We start from the raw sequence: 16,935 nt of genomic DNA on the forward strand, positions 1-16,935 counted from the left end.
CGCCAGTAAAGACAAGACAATAATTAAAAATGTGAATGCTTGGTTAAATGATTTTTACATGAAAGTGACCCAAGCCTATTTTCTTTCTAAAGTTATTCATGCTTAAATGTCCCTGTAAATTGCTATAGTATAGTTTTGATTATATTTGAAGTTTCAAATTGATTTGTTTTCCTTCTAAAGTTATTACTTTCTTGTCGTGTACTTGCCTTCATTAGAGGTAAGGGTTACCATCATAAAAATGTTTTAAACTTCTAGTTAAAGAATTTGGGAAATGTTAACTAGTGTCTCTGGGATACTGGTTAAGGACTTTAAATTGTAACTTTTTATGAAAGTTTGTGTAATAAAGTGCATTGGAAATTGAAAACTTTAACATTTTTAAAAAATAATTACTTAATTTAGAATACTTAAAGAGTATCCCGGAGATACTCGTTAACGAGACCCAAAAAATTATTGCATACGAATATTACATTGTTCTAAGAGGAATTGGATTTGGATAATGTTTCTAGTTCAAATCTTATATGAGAAAAAATGTGTGGCTAGGGAGGAGAGTCTTCACCAAAACCGATCCATTTTCGATGAAATGATTATATGCTTCGCACTAATAACATGGTTAAAAAATCATATATTAAAGTATTTTCTAAAGAATAAAATGTTACAATAGAAATAAACTTTCTTTTAGAGGCAATTAGAAACAAACTTGTAAAGGGCAAATGAGAATACGTGGTCAAGATTTTGCTCATTCAAAATATTATTAACACCATTATCTCCTATAAGGGTGCAGAAACTCAATCATGCCAATGAAATTTTCAATTGCTCTTTTAGCAAATTTTGGTCGATACATAACTCATGCCATAATACCGAAAATTTTGCTTTGACACTTTCTTTTTCTTGAAATAAAATACAAAATCAAAACAAAGCTTCTACCTAATTAAGACACACTTATTTTCTTATGACTACTTGTTTGATAAGTCGTTTTCTAAGCCTTTAAAACTGAGTTGGATGGAAGAAAACATACTTTAAATAAAAATCATTCTTTTTTATAAGTGAAATGGAAAATAAAAAATAGCTTTTGCTATTCAATAAAAAATATAGAATTACTCTAATAGATTATTGATGTCGATTAATTATAGAAGAAATTACACTCCAATTTTATTATAATTTTGTTTCATCACGCATCCCTTTCTCTTCAAATTTAAAATCTTCACTATCTTTCTTAAAATAGAATATGCACTACATTTTAGTTAACCTTTTTTTATGACATTTTTAGTTAATCAAATTTGTCATGCATATATTTTCTATAGAACAATAGTATCAAACAAAACAAAGATCATGAACATAATCTAATTCTTATTATTCACAAAATGAAAATGTTGACCAATTACGTTATTGTTTGGTTAAAATGCAATATCTGACACTAAATTCAAAGAATCAGTTCCACACGGCTTATAATTAAGGAGAAAAAAAAAACTGATACATAAGGAATTAATTCACCCTTAAATTCATCAAATCAAAATGTTGACCCATCATGTTCGGCACAAATGCAATACTTATGTGACACCACTAAATTAAAAGAAAAAATCAATTCCACACGTCTCCTAATTAAGGAGAAATTCAGAACACACTAAATAACCCAATTTTCACCTATACCTCAAATTTCTAAAACTCTAAATCTTTCTCTTAAAATTAATAAAAAATAAAATAAAAAATGAGTATGTATCCTTTCAAGGTAAAAGGAAAAGATCAAATCAAATGACGAATCTTTAGTCAGACTTTACTTATTTTTTGGCCGGATTTCAGATTACCAAGACCTGTTCTCGGAAATCGTCCGATTAAGACCAAGTAAAGCAAAGAGAAGAAAATAAAGTATAAGAAATTAACAAAAATAAAAAATGCAAAGATTTAATCCTTATGAGCTCTTACATGCATAGATCAACAAAGAGAATTCAACTCTGTCTTTATCTTTTTGTGAATGCTTCTCTTCTAACCACAATCTACTATCCAAACCACTTCTTGTTCTAAACATGAAAACAGCATAACCAGAAGCTTGAGGATTGAAGAACCAATCATGAACATCCCAAAGCAAATCAACCAATAAACCATCAACAAAAATGGTTTGATTCCCTCTAAAATTCCATTGCAACCTCTTCACACGAATCACATTCTTCTTGTCAATGTTTACGCTTAAAACCGGTGAAGATTTATTATTAAACCCTTCATTTTCGACGCTGCATTTGATCAAAACATCGTGAAAATTTCCACTATCACAAAATTGAGCTTTTGTGTTATAATAAACTGTGTTACCCGAACAATGTTCTCTTCGAGATAATAGTGAAATTTTCGCCATAGGAACACTATCTTTCATTTTTTTAGTAACAGTTTCGGAATCACCGAGGATTAAACCGATTTCTGAATCAACAACAACAACTACATAAAAAGCATCAACAGGTTCTGGTCCTGTTTCATATTTAGCATTTGAAAGATCCCATAAAACAGTTACCTTAAAATCTTCAAAATCTAGCATTTTACTACCTTTTTTCTTGCGAAAAAACCTCGAATTCGTGTTGAGTCTGAAAGATGGAACAGTTGAAGGATCTTCATCACCAAAACTTATGCTAAGTCCTTGATTTGAATGGTTTTTACACCATGTAACAGTGATCAAAAGCTGTTTCAATGTTGAAAGGACTAATCTGTAAACACTTGAGATTGAGTTTTGGATTGAAGGTGAAACAACGTTTGGTGAAATGCATGTGTTGTTTGAATAGCTAGAACATGAAGCATTTGAGACATTTATTGAATTTTCACTAAAACATGAAAATTTGTCTCTCATTTTGTTGAGAAAATGAATTCAAAGATCTGAACTTTGTGGTGTAATGAGTAAAGGGTTGTTTTTGTTTTTGTGATTGTAATGAGAATTTGTGAGTTTTGTGAAGAATTGAGATTTTGGTTTTGGTTTTTTAGAAGAGAGAAATAAATGAGATTATGAAAGCTAATGAAGCCGGTTTCTATGCATATTCATTTCCATTTAATACTATCTTTATTTTTTTCTCTCTCTCATCTTATAATAAATGTGAATTTTATTTTATATTATAAGAAGGAAAATAGTAGAATTTAGAAGGTTGAGGCAGAAACCTTGGTGGGTGTACTTTTGATCTGATTTGCCAGTTAATACTAAATTAAAAAATGGAAAGAAGTTAAAGAAAGAAAAAGGGTTGCCAAAAAAGATGATCCTCTATTTTAGCACACGATTGTTTGTTTTTTCCTTCAAAATATTGGGATTTGGATTGCACTCAGAAATGTGTGACTCAGTTAGTTAATTTGAGGATTATTTAGAACCTAATTTGATGAAATTGTAAAGATCTCGTTAACAAATACTCTAAGTACATTTATTAAGGATTTAAAAATAAAAATAATTGGTAGATTTTATATAAAAAAAAATTACTTTTCAAATTTCAATGCGTTTAATGTACTATTTTTAAGACAAAATTTATTCTTTAAACTTCTTAACAAGTGTCCTAAGCACACTTTTTAGTGTTTCTCAATTGTAAATGAGTTTTGTTTTTTTGTAAAATGGTACTCATCTATAACGTCGATGATTCTTTGATGGATGATCGATAAATATGTTTGTTATTGTTCCTTAAACTTTAAGGCATGAGGCTTCAAAACTCAATTCAACTCATTTGAACACATTATAAAGTCAATCATTAGAGTTATAGATCCATAAGCATGCTACCCCGATCACTTTAATTTTGTCTTTTTTAGACATTTTAGAGTTTTAAACTATTCATTAGTTGTGTGCAAGTGTGAGATATAATTTGTCTCACATCGGATAAAAAAGATAAGGTTGAACACCTTTAAGTAAGAGGATCCATAAACCCATAGCCTTTGGGCAAGAGTGTGGCATCTTTCTCACTAGTGTTGTTGTTCTAGCCTCAATGTGGACGGTCCCCTTGGCTCCCCTCGTGACCCATCAGTGGTATCAGAGCCCCGGTTCGAGGAAGGGTACAACCGAGGCAGCCGGTCCTTTTGCGCAGAAAGCAGCAACGGCGGTACAAGTGTGTCGGTCCGTTGCGGAGAAAGTCGGTCTGTTGCGGAGAAAACAACAACGACGATACAAGCAAGTAATAGCTTCCGCTTGAAGGGGGAGCATGAAGCATGATAAATTGATGGACTCACATTTGAGGGGGAGTGTTGTGTGCAAGTGTGAGTTATATGTCCCATATCGGATAAAAAAAGAAAAGGTTAAACCCTTTATAAGCCTTAAGGTTTTGGGTAAGAGTATGACGTCTCTCTCACTTGTGTGGTTGTTCTAGCCTCGATGGTGCGGGTGACCCAAAATAATTTTAGATGTTGTGAGTTGTATACTTATCTTTTTTTTCAATTGTATACTTATCTTTTTTTTCAATTTAAACGACAAAAAATTTGTGTTGCTTTTTACATAATCTACATATTTGATTGAATGAAAAAATGCCGTAAAAGAAAAGTTGATGTGGCTTGGGTAAGGTGTGATTAATGAGGACAACAATTAAGGAGAAAACGTTACTACTAAAGGAGTAGTAATTTATTAGGCTCATGCGTTACGGGTCTATGGTTGAAAGTGGAACAAACGGACACACAAGTAAGAAAGGAGAGACAAAATAAAATAATAAATTCAATTTATTTCTCACCTTTTGTTTGGAATTTACAACGTTTAATGTAATAAATAACAATAAAAAATATGGAGTATTTTATTTTCTATTTTTTTAAGATTATTTTATTTTCTAATATTTTTTGAAGGAAAAAAAATTAGAAAATTAATATGGTTGATATATCACACTATCACAATCTTTAAACATTTTCTATTTCAGTGTCTACAAAATTTTGTTATTTATATCTCAGTAAATTATAATTTTTAGATTATTAAAAAAAGTTTAATTTTAATTTTAATTATAATCATAACTATTTCTAGAACTATATATACTTGTATCTCTCCAAAAAAAACTATATATAGAGCGTGTTTGGCCCAGCTTTTTTTTTATGGTTAGAAGCAACTTTAAAATCAAAGGTAATAATAAGAACTTTAAAGAAGTTCTTATTATGTCCAAAGTTCAATTTGCTGACTTCTCCTTTTTATGTTTTTCTTCTTTAATATTAAGTCACTTCTTTTTATTATGAACTTACAATGAAATATGTTTGGCTCAGCTTCTTCTTTAAATTTATTCTTTTTATTAGGAGCTTACAATGAAATGTGTTTGGCCCAGCTTCTTCTTTAAAGAAGAATAGAAGTTAAAATTAAGTCAGGCAAACACTACCATATACTTGTAATTATAAAATTTAAACTTTTTTTTCCTTATAGTTTGCCTTGTTAGGTTATCTAAGGGGGCCATCGAATTCGAAGCAAAAAATTAAAAAAAATTATGAGAAGATAAATATGTTTGTTCCTTTTTCTCACACTAACCGACAAAATGAATAGTATAGTGGGGATGTCCTGAACATGTGACAATGATGTTTGGACCCTCAAAATAAATTTGGCCTTTAGATCCCATAACCCCTTCTCCTAACAAAAACATCAAACGCCTATGACTGACTACTCGTAGAAATAACTAATAAGATTATACTTTTGGTAACCTAGTAGAAAAAATAAATATGGCAAATTTATTTTTTATACGAGAAAATTTTAAAATAGTAATTTAATGCATTGAAATAACAATTTTTGGACAAGTGATAAAGTAGTTTGGTGGTTTAAAGAATCCTTATTTGCAACAATTCAATAATTTATCTTGTTTTTTTCTCGTTTAAATCATTAAAACGTGTATAAGTTGCTCCTTTTTTATTTTTTATTAAGAAATTGTTGAGGTGGCTTGTCATACATGGTTATTAGTAATAACTTTTTCATTAAAAAATCCACACACAAAAAAAATCATAATCTTCTTCATATGTTCATCATCACATTCATCATAATCTTCAAACCTATAAAAATCTCATTATCAAATCAACATCTTTAATCTCCAAATTGTATTAGCTCAAAATCAAATCCCAAAGTCTATCATATAAAAAAAAAAAAAAAAACTTAAAAAACACCATCTCAAAACTTAAAACCTAATTTTTGTCATTTAAAAAAAATAAAGAATTTTAGTTAACTTAATTATTTCTTTCTATTTTACTATCAGAAATTCATAATTTTGTATAGTAAAAAATAGAATAAAAAATTTAAAATATAATGACTCTATAATTTTTTCATTTATTTACTTTTTTATTCTAAAAAAACTAGTGGCAAAACTTTCACATCCTCAGTGTTGGGGTATTTACTTTTTTTTATATATAAAAAAAAATCATCTATTTACTATATAAGAAATAATAAAATTCAGAATGAATTATTTATTTATTGTCAAATTAATGTAGAGTGGATATTTTAAAATGTAAATTGTTCTGGTGTACTTGTTTCATCTTTTAATTCTATCATGTGCTGCAGTTGGGAAAGAAAAAGTATTTGAATCAATGCATGCCCATGACATGAGATATTAAAGCATTGAACGTCCAATTTCCATCGACCCTCCCTTTTTTTGGGTGGTTTTCTCCAACCGAACTAGAACATTATAAATTTGTGAAGTTGGTGACATAAATTAAAGTTGTATGAAAGGTTTCAGAAACAGAAAAGGGGACACATGGGACAGTTAGAACAGCTTGTCAAGACTTCAATTTTATTTTGGTTTCTCAATATATATCCTCACCATGTAAATGCACAGATTAATTTATTTGAGGATCCAAAGAGTATTTTAAATTGGCCTCTTTCAATTGAAAATTTTCATACTCATGATTAAGAAATCCAACCAATGATTGCATACTTACAAAATCTGAGATGCTTACCCCTTGAACTATCTCAATTTATTTACAACTTGAAGTTTGATCAATGTTTTAAAAGTTGGATTGGAGATAGAATCACTAGAAGTTAAAATACAAATACAAAAGAAATATCGGTTAAGCTATAACTAAGGTTTAACCGAGACTGAACAGACATGTAAACTTACAAGTTCTAAGTTCAACGGTTGAACCGATCGATTCGGCCTAATTTTAAAATGTTGACTTGCATTGACCCTTTGATTTTTAGGGGAATGGATGGGTTTTGTTGGTTTGATTTTTTTTTTCAAAATTTAAATAGGATAAGTAAAGTCTAATAAAAATTATTTCAACTTAAATTTAAACTTTGGTACTAGATGATTCGTCTTTAACTGACCTTCGTTGACAACTTAAGTTAGGAGAATTTTTTATTGATGACATTAATGACCATTTTACAATCATCTACGTGCAGATTTGAACTTTGTACATTTGAGCTATAAGGCTAAGTTCTTACCGATGCAAGTTTTAGTGCCGAAAATTAAACATTGTAACTTCAAGTTATCAAGTTCAAATTCTTGGGTTTCAAATATGAGTGGTTAAGTCTCACATCATCTATGAATAAATAAAATGATGAATATATAAGAGACATATACCTAATGGATTAACGTTTTGGATATTGGTGATGTGGTGTCTCTCTCTTGTTGATACGAATATTCTTCTTCACTTTTCTCTTCTTCCATCTCCTAACTTTCTATCTCTCTCTTAAACTTACTCTCTATGTTCATTAATTAAAAAAATAAAAATAAGGAAATGTTAACTTATGGTTCAAGAGACAGTGAGATTAAGAGATATAAAGAGTTAAGCGATGATCCAATTTACTTTCTTGTGGTTCGTGAGTATTTGACTTGTTGCTCTCGTTGCCTTTGGACTCTTAAACACAAAACTCTTCATAAATGTTGTGAAATACTCCCTCCGGTCCTATTTATAAGAGAAATTTGGGTCAACAAAAGTGAATGTATTTGGTCCAATTTTTTAACCAAATACATTAACTTTTGTTGACCAAAATTTCTCTTATAAATAGGACCGGAGGGAGTAGTCATTAGTATCACGTTGTTTAATAATAATTTTTTCCCAATATATTTTTAAAAAAATTAATTATTATTATAAATATAAAGAGATAAGTAAATCAGAAATTAAATGGGAAGGAATGGATAGGGAATGGGGGAATCAGTCATAGACATGAACCAGCGCACAAGGGGGGCATCATTACTTTCACTAGTTGATGAGATGTAGTACAATTGTATGAGGGCATGTTGTTTGGGACATGGACCCTGTAAAGTTAATTAATTTTGCTTTGCTCGTGGGGCATGTTCTAGCTTCCTCATTATGAATCAACATTCAACCTTGCTTATGGTAAACGTAAGAATTATTTATATCACACTTATGCAAAGTAGTGTATTAACAAAGATTACAAGCACCTAATTTGCAGTTATGCTCTCCACTTTGCAAATATGTAAAAGCAATTGGAACTAAAAAATTGTGATAAGGTTGCAACTTACACAAATACATATATCCGGTGTAACATTTACATAATAATATGAAAATAATATATTGGTTCTAACCCATTTGGGTTGGTCCGGTGATATTGACTTGGAATTTGGGAGTGTGCTCTTCTTTAAAGTCTCAGATTTGATTCTTCTCGATGTCAATTTAGGTGGACTAATTTAACTTCCTATATATATATATATGGGTTATGATAGAAGACACCTTTTGTGAAGGTGTCTTTTATCAAGTTACTCTATGAGCATTTGCGAAAAGACACCAACTTACTTTTATGAAGGTGTCTTTTAGCAAAGTTATAACTAAAAAGTGAAAATCACACCTTAAGGTGTGACTTGTTAAAAGACACCACCAAAGGGTGTCTTGTAACAAAACCCTATATATATATATATATATATATATATAGGGGAATGCTAATGCACACCCATTCAAAAAATAGAAGGTGTGCATTATCAATGTACACCTTTTGTATTTGGACCAAAAACCCACACTTATCTTTTTAAAAGCCACAAAAGTGAATGGGTGCTATGGTAATTTTCTTTTTTTCTCTCTCCATGCAATTAATTAATCATCCCTTTCATCCAACCTTCTGTATTGCTGCAAATAATTTCTTTGCTCAATTTTCTTTTTATCATCAATGCTCAAATCATTTAGGAGTAGTAGAACAAAAAAATTAGATGGTTATTATGATCGAATTCCCCACCATTGCAAGGAACGTCAAACTTCAGTCTAATTACTACCGCAACATCAAATTCAAATGATTATAATGTAAATCCCCTTCTTTTTATTCAATTGGAATAAAATGAAAATGATTATAATCATTTTACTTTGCTTTTGTTCCTGATTCAACCAAGGCATTTTGGCTAATGAAATTTGTTCACTTCTGGTCTCTAAAATTTTCCATTGCCATACACTCAAAGTTAACAATTTCATATTCAAATTGGTTGTATTATTATAAGACGACGGTGTTTTGGATGTAAATAAGAAGACTGTGGATAGAGAAATTGTTTTATGAGGCAGCCATGGTGAACAAAAATTAATAGCAGAGAAAGAGAAAAAAGATATTCACTAACGGCAGGGAAAGAGGAAAAGAAAATTACCATAACACCCATTCACTTTAGTGGCTTTTAGAAAGAGAAGTGTGAGTTTTTGGTCCAAATACAAAAGGTGTACATTGCTAATGCACACCTTCTATTTTTTGAATGGGTGTGCATTAGCATTCCCCATATATATATATATATATATATATATATAGGGTGTATCAAGTGAGAGGATATTTATGGTGAGAGATGAGAGGATTAAATTGTGACCTTTGGATCAATATCAACGGACTACATTAAAAGCTGGACTTTAAATTGCATCTGCCTGTTTTTCCTTCTTTCTACGCGCCTCGTTCCTCCCAACCCTTTCTCCTTCCTTGTTCTCTCTCAAGCACAGTATCCCTTCTCCCTGATTCTTCCTTCTCACCTCATCGATTTTTAATTAAAGCCATGAAATTTTTTTTATTGATGGAATAGCCAGGTTTCCTTATTTCTTCCTTCTCTATACTCGCAAGTCAGTAAAGGCTCCTGATTTTTATTGAAAACCATGAACTTTTTAATCTATTTGAAAACAAACAATGTTTTTCACCTTTGTTACCAAGCTTTTCCAGATTTTTATTAAGCTAATTTTAATCTTCCAGCTTTTCCAGATTGATATTTTTAGATTTATTTATTTTGATGGCTAACGAAAAGAATAGAGCAGATACAAAAATGGGTTTGTTTTTGCAAATTCAATCTTCAACAATTTTTAAATCAATAAGAAAAGAGGCATGAAGGGAAATCCTACAACATCTATCAATACTTGAATTGAAAACCACAACTACAATTCATTCCCCCTCATCAATTAAAAATGTGTCGAGTAAAAATATCAAGGAATTGGAAGAAAGAAGTGTGCGTGAGATAGATGATAAAGAAGCTATTTTTAAACAGGAAAATGAATAATGATGTTGTGGTGTAGAATCTGGGTTGTTGTTTTGCTAAAAAACTGAGTTTAATTGTTGGAGTTTAATAAGTAAAAGAGAAGAAAGAGATAGAAAGGCAACATAGAACTGCAAAGAGAGAAACACGCGCGCGTGGTTAAGGAATAGATATATGAGAAACAATTTTAAGATCTCAAATCTTTATTTCAATCCAATGGTTATTATGCAATGCTCTCATCTCTCACCATAAATATCCTCTCACTTGATACACCCTCTATATATATGGGGATGTATCAAGTGAGAGGACATTTTATAATGAGAGGGTGAGAGGATGAAATAATGACCCTTAGATTAAATTAGATGGCTGTGATTAAATGTTAAAGGAAGATTCACGTTAATGGTGGAATGTTCTCAAACAAGATTATCCAATTTTCTTAAAAATTAAAATTAATGGTAAATTGCTGAATTTTAGTGTTGATTAATTATTTTTTTCACGTGTTAATTAAGGGTATATTATTTTTTGTTGAGATTGAAAGGCCTGAGAATAACGTTAAGAAAATCACATGAGATGAGAGCAACAGGAGAGAGAAGACGAAGTGGAGAAGAGGAAAGATAAGTTTCAGTATGTGACCCTTTTGAAAGAACAATTAAATCTGAGGCGTTGATTTTAATCTAACGATCCAAATTAATTCCTCTCACCCTCTCATTATAAAATGTCCTCTCATTTGATACATCTCATGTATACACACACACACACACACACACACACACACACACACACACACACACACACACACACACACACATATATATATATATATATATATATATATGGGTTATGATAGAAGACACCTTTTGTGAAGGTGTCTTTTATCAAGTTACTCTATGAACATTTGTTAAAAGACACCAACTACTTTTTATGAAGGTGTCTTTTATCAAAGTTATAACTAAAAAAGTGAAAATCACACCTTGAGGTGTGACTTGATAAAAGACACCACACTACTTTTTATGAAGGTGTCTTGTAACATAACCCTATATATATATATATGTCCAATACTTATCGGACATCAAATATGTCTTCAATGTGAAATGTCGGAGCTACATATCTCATATACATGTACAAGAATTAATTCTAGTTCTAAAAAAAATTAGTGTCGAACTCACACATAATAAGTGTTAGGAAGTATAAAATTGCACCTTCGATCTCATGTCTTATCGTATCAAATATTTTTATAGTCTTCTACCATTTAAATTGTACTAATGAAGTTTTTGTTGACCTATGGGGAAATCTATAAAAAAAAAAAAAAAAAAAAAAAAAAAAAAAAAAAAAAAGGTGAGTGAGAATGCATGCATCTTATGATTCAGGTTATAAAAAGAGGGCATGCTAACTTTTTTTTTTCTTTTCATCTACACTATTAACTTTCCCTAATAAAGTAGAACAACCATATTCCTTTCAAAATTATATGATTCCCTCAATTCAAAATTCCCTATGTCGTTAACAAACTACAAAGTAAATGCAAAAATCCAAGCTAGCTAGCTGTAGAAGATAATTAAAAGGTATATAGTACATACATTACATCTTCACTTCAATAACCTCGACATTCCTTAACCCTTTTGTGTTTAAACTAGTAGGCCACATATATAGCTAACTTTATCCTATTCTGTCTTAGACATATACTTTAGAAAAGTTCATATTGGTAGCAGATAGATGTCTTGAGGTAGACTAGAGATACATGATCATGAATCAAATCCATCTTTTTATTATGATTAATCAATAATATCGATTTTGTCCCCTAAAAAAAAATATCGATTTTGTGTGACACTGATGATAGGTCTATATAAAATTTTGTGAAATTAATTTTTACATTTGGTTTGTTCAAAAATTGAAATATTACCCAATTTTAATATGTTTAAAAAAATACTCTAGCAAAATAACGACAATTATATTTTAAATACAGATCCTTGTGGTCAGAGATTTGAGATTTCACACAATCAACACATCAATAACGATAAGATTGAGATCGGTTAAACAGATTTTAACATCGGTAACGATAAGATCGATATTAGATAAAATGTGTTGATTTGCATCAAAGTGTGGGATCCCTAAATGTATGGGATTCGAATTCCTTCATTTTTTTTTTGTTGGACCCCATTGTTTTCTTCTATCTCATTTGATGTAAAACACTTATCATAACTAAGATTCTAAAGAATGATACATATCTATATGCAATTAAACGAGCAAGTGAGAGTGACAATTCAAAAGAGCCTAGGTGGAATCCAACTGAAAAGGAAAATTATTGTGCCTTTGGCCTTATGTAGTACCAAGAAATTCCCTCCAAACCAAACGAACATATCTTGGAGCAACTTTTACTGACAAAGTTGAATATCAACTTTGTTTTGGCAATAGAGTTTAGCCTGTATTATGGTGAAAATAACTTGAAAGATGGTGGTGGTAAAATATTTGCGGGAATATAGGGAGTTGATGGACCAATTGGGTCAGCAAGCCAGCTAGCTAATGAATTAACTTTTTGATGTCTTTTTATCTAGTTATATATTCCTTTGGAGAATTCAAACTTCAAACCCGTGTGTTATACTTGTTCCAAAACGAATCTATCAATATCATATGCATAAAAAAGATTAAAAACTTAGGTTTAAGTCTTTATCTAACATGCATAAGTAAAACGGTTTTGCATCATGCACAAGTGTCTTTTCTACAGTAGAATTAATTAATAGTAAGACTAATTTGTACATAGTGTAAGATTTATCTCACTTGTGCTCCGTAGAATTGGTCTAGGTTTAAATGTATACAATTTTAGTCATCACAATTATAGTGTTTTTACGTTTTAATCTCAATTCATGTTGTTAACCGTGTGAATGCCAGAGATTCCTAACTAAATCAAAACAAATAAATGTGATGTGAATATCCAGTACTACTACTACCTGTTTGATAAAAACCAGTGGAGGAAAATATTGATTCCTTTCGACCAAAAAAAATATAAAGAATGTTTTTGATTCCTACATAGTACAATAATACATGTATATACAGTGGATAATTCAATTATGGGTTTGAATATTGATTTAACGATTACAGTTATTGTAGTACTAAACAGTTCTGAATTATTTTTAATGTCTTAAAGTGACATTGATTTTGGGGAGTACAATTTAATCCAAACGAACTTCAGCTTTAAATATGGAATTCAATGAATGCTGTAGATTTAATTAACTGAAGCTACTGTTACAATGGCCCACTCTTGTACACCCACAAACTAGGTCCACTCTATTATGAGAGCTCGTGCTATTTAATAAAGAGTTTTTATAAATATTTTAAGAATTTTAATTAGAAAAAAATTTGACAAAATAGTTTTCAAAATTCACATATATATATATATATATACATATATATATATATATATAGATATATCAAAACATTTTATATGCATGCAACATGAAATATTTTACTTGAAATCATTATGGTCATTATGCGAAAGCTTTTTGGCGTAATCTTGGAACATGAAATGTTTTACGTACCGAGTTGTAGGGTGTATTCTTTTTTATGTCAAATTGTTAGAGAAATGCATCTTACTCGTGTCATTCTAGAAATTGATTAAGTCATGTAGCTAATATATAAGATACACGGTTAGTTTACTTCAATCATTCATCTTCAACCTCTTTTTCACGAGGTCCTTCATTTTATACATCTATGTGGTTAGACTATTCAAGTTAATCACATTCATCGGTAACCAAACTCGTGTGCCAATGCCTTTGTTTTTAGAAAAGATAATGACAATATTTTTCATAATAGAGAATACACTTATGTACATTTTCTTGTGTGTATTTCGTATGATTCTTCACATGAAATACTAATAAGCAATAACTACCAATGATTTCCACAATTTCCTCGAAGTTTTTTATGTCTTACAAATCTCAAAGTTTGTTATGACCACAAAAGGTTAATTTTATGTGAAAACCCTTACAAAAAGTATCTAAGAAAATGCACCTAAGTTTTGTCTTTCTTAAAACTTTTATGACTAATCTCAATTATTTATAAAGAAATGTTAACAAGTGTATTTAAAACATGTGCTCTAAGGAGATACTCATTTTCAATACAAACTCTAATATATAGGTACCTATAATAAAAGTAAAATAAAACTAATTTATTCATTGTTTATAGTGGAAACAAATTGTTTGATTCATTCTTAAATTTCTAAAACAGCTAAAGTTTTAGGAAAAAAAAATTAAAACAAATTAAAACTACCAAAAGTTCAAAGACTTATTATTGATAGAGTAACCGCCAAGCATTTCTTTCTTGAGGAGAAATTCTAATATGGTCACATGACCAAATAAAAAGTGTTTGGTCACACTTACATAAAGAAATATTTTTTAAAAGTAAAGAGAAAATTGATAAAAAAAAATGATTGAATATTTTAAGGACCATCTTTCTTGAGTTACACTGTAGAAGAATATTACATTTACACATGACATGGGATGCTAGGCTGCTAGCTATGATTTATTAGAGACGATCAACTTGAAAAAGAACGAAAACGACAAAATGGAAATGAAATCAATACAATATATCAACTGGCCATGTAAACTAATATTTGAGGGAATCAAAACAATTAATTTTCTTACAATTAAATTCAATGCATATGTTTGTTTGCATATGCAATTCAAGCGATTAGTTGACTTAAGTTTATTTTGGATTTACTTAAAATTTATAAGAATTTCTCAACTGAAATAAGTATATTTGGATCTTAATTTATTGAAAAATTCTTAGTTTTTTTTAAAGTAATTAGATATTGCGGACTGGATCAAACACAAATTCTTAATTCGCCCAGACATTTGCGTTGGAAAAAAAAAGACACTTAACCCACCTCATTTAAAAAGTAACTTGAACGTCAGAGTATTTGTATCTACAGACTACAGTTCCTCTTCGATGAACTCAATCACTGTCATCTATCACACTTCATCAACTCCGTCCTTCGATGTAGGTTCATTTCAGCTCAAATAAAAAAGTTTCTAAAATTAGTACAATAACTAAATTTAATTTATCTAAAAAAAACTATTAGAGTTTGTTGTAGTGGTAGTGGGTATCATCTGACTACCAACTTCCCTCAAAACAAAATATTCATCTAAATCTAACTACCAAGTACCAACTTGGGAATGACATTTTTTATTGAAGGAATGATAATATTTAATTTATCTCTTTCCTTTCTTTTGTGAAATATTTTAAGGAATAGATAGAGGAAATTAAAATTATAATATAAAAACCATAAACACAAAATCAGTGGACATGAAATTCTCTATTAACTCCATTTCCTAGGCAAGATCCATATGTAGTGGTGGTTTTTGTTCCCTCTCTTGAATTTTTCTTTTAAATATTCTATATATAGTATAAATAGTACTAATCTAAACAAGTAATAACCAAAACAAAGTAAATATAACACGTTATGTACATAAGCATGTGCAATTAATTAATTTTCCAAGTCTGTCTCCTTTAAATATGAGTAAAAAATTACAATGTTATACTAAAAACGTGAAAAAATCAAAGAATCTTTTGTTTAAAGGACAATTAAGAGAAACATCATCTTTAGTTGAGATTTTGTACATTGCTTTATTGGAAGTTTGTTGAAGAGTCCATTTTCATGTTATCAGAAAATTGAATTAAATTTAATTGATGAAAATGACACTTTAAATTCCACTGAATTTTTTTTATCACTAATAAAATATGATCCATGAGGCATGAGCATGTATGGAAAATATATATACAGCTGACAATGTCGGTAAAATCAACAACTAGTTATGTGTGATGGGACGGATCAAATGATATATTAATCATTGAATGTGAAAGTCTATAAATTTAACAGTGTGCCAATTTATATAGTTGATGTCATTAATGACTTATGAAATTCTAATACTGTGTGTGACAAATAAAATGGAATATTTTTCATGTCTAAAGATAAGACCTGCACAATATGTGTATTGCATATCTAATCTATGGTCAAGGTCAACAGCAGCATAAAGGAGGAAGTTTTCCTTTATGCTTTTTATACAAGTGGCAAAAAGCAAAATACTAGAACATAACATTAATTTGTTTTTAACACTAGGAAAATATTCTTGACATATTCAAACTGAGTTCTGTCAAAAAATTATTGCACTTCTCTAATTTGTTCAAGCTATGAATATGTTTAGCATTTATCAGGCACCATTTAAAAGGGCATTTAGGTAAACTTAACTAGACACTCATTCAATAATTTCTTTTTGTCAAGTTGTCAGGTGATTAAAAATTCATCCCTTAAGGTGAATAAAGTGGGAAATCCGGAGTTCGAACAACGACACATGAATGCCGCAATATCCCTACCGGCTGATATGTTCATGGGGACCATTCAATAAGCCTTTTATGTATAAGTTGGTTATATAATATAAGAGGGGATAGAATAAACTCGGTATAACTTATGCATAAACTATTTTTATAAGCATTGCAGAGTGAAAATAAACTTAAAACAACTTATCTTTAGATGCACATTTACACCTTAAATACCACGTTTCGAGGCACTTTAGATGGGAAAATGGAGAAGCCACAATATGTAGCTTCTTGGCAGACG

The 16,935-nt window shown here is 30.0% G+C and overlaps 1 protein-coding gene across 1 annotated transcript; it reads right to left on the reverse strand.

Moving 5' to 3' along the window:
• Nucleotides 1-1,419: 1,419 nt before the first annotated feature.
• On the reverse strand, nt 1,420-3,129 carry LOC146930161 (uncharacterized). The gene has a single exon (XM_085701780.1). It carries the CDS (start codon nt 2,825-2,827, stop codon nt 1,907-1,909), a length of 921 nt encoding a protein of 306 aa, XP_085557906.1. The 5' UTR covers nt 2,828-3,129; the 3' UTR covers nt 1,420-1,906.
• Between the last annotated feature and the right edge of the window lie 13,806 nt (nt 3,130-16,935).

Source organism: Medicago sativa, chromosome 4 (genome assembly GCF_051527215.1).
Source record: "Medicago sativa cultivar Bolivia chromosome 4, Bolivia_mono, whole genome shotgun sequence".
In the NCBI taxonomy this organism is placed as follows: domain Eukaryota; kingdom Viridiplantae; phylum Streptophyta; class Magnoliopsida; order Fabales; family Fabaceae; genus Medicago; species Medicago sativa.

Excerpts from the sequence above, each read along its gene's own strand:
- LOC146930161 (XM_085701780.1), bottom strand. The coding sequence starts at position 2,827 with ATGAGAGACAAATTTTCATGTTTTAGTGAAAATTCAATAAATGTCTCA.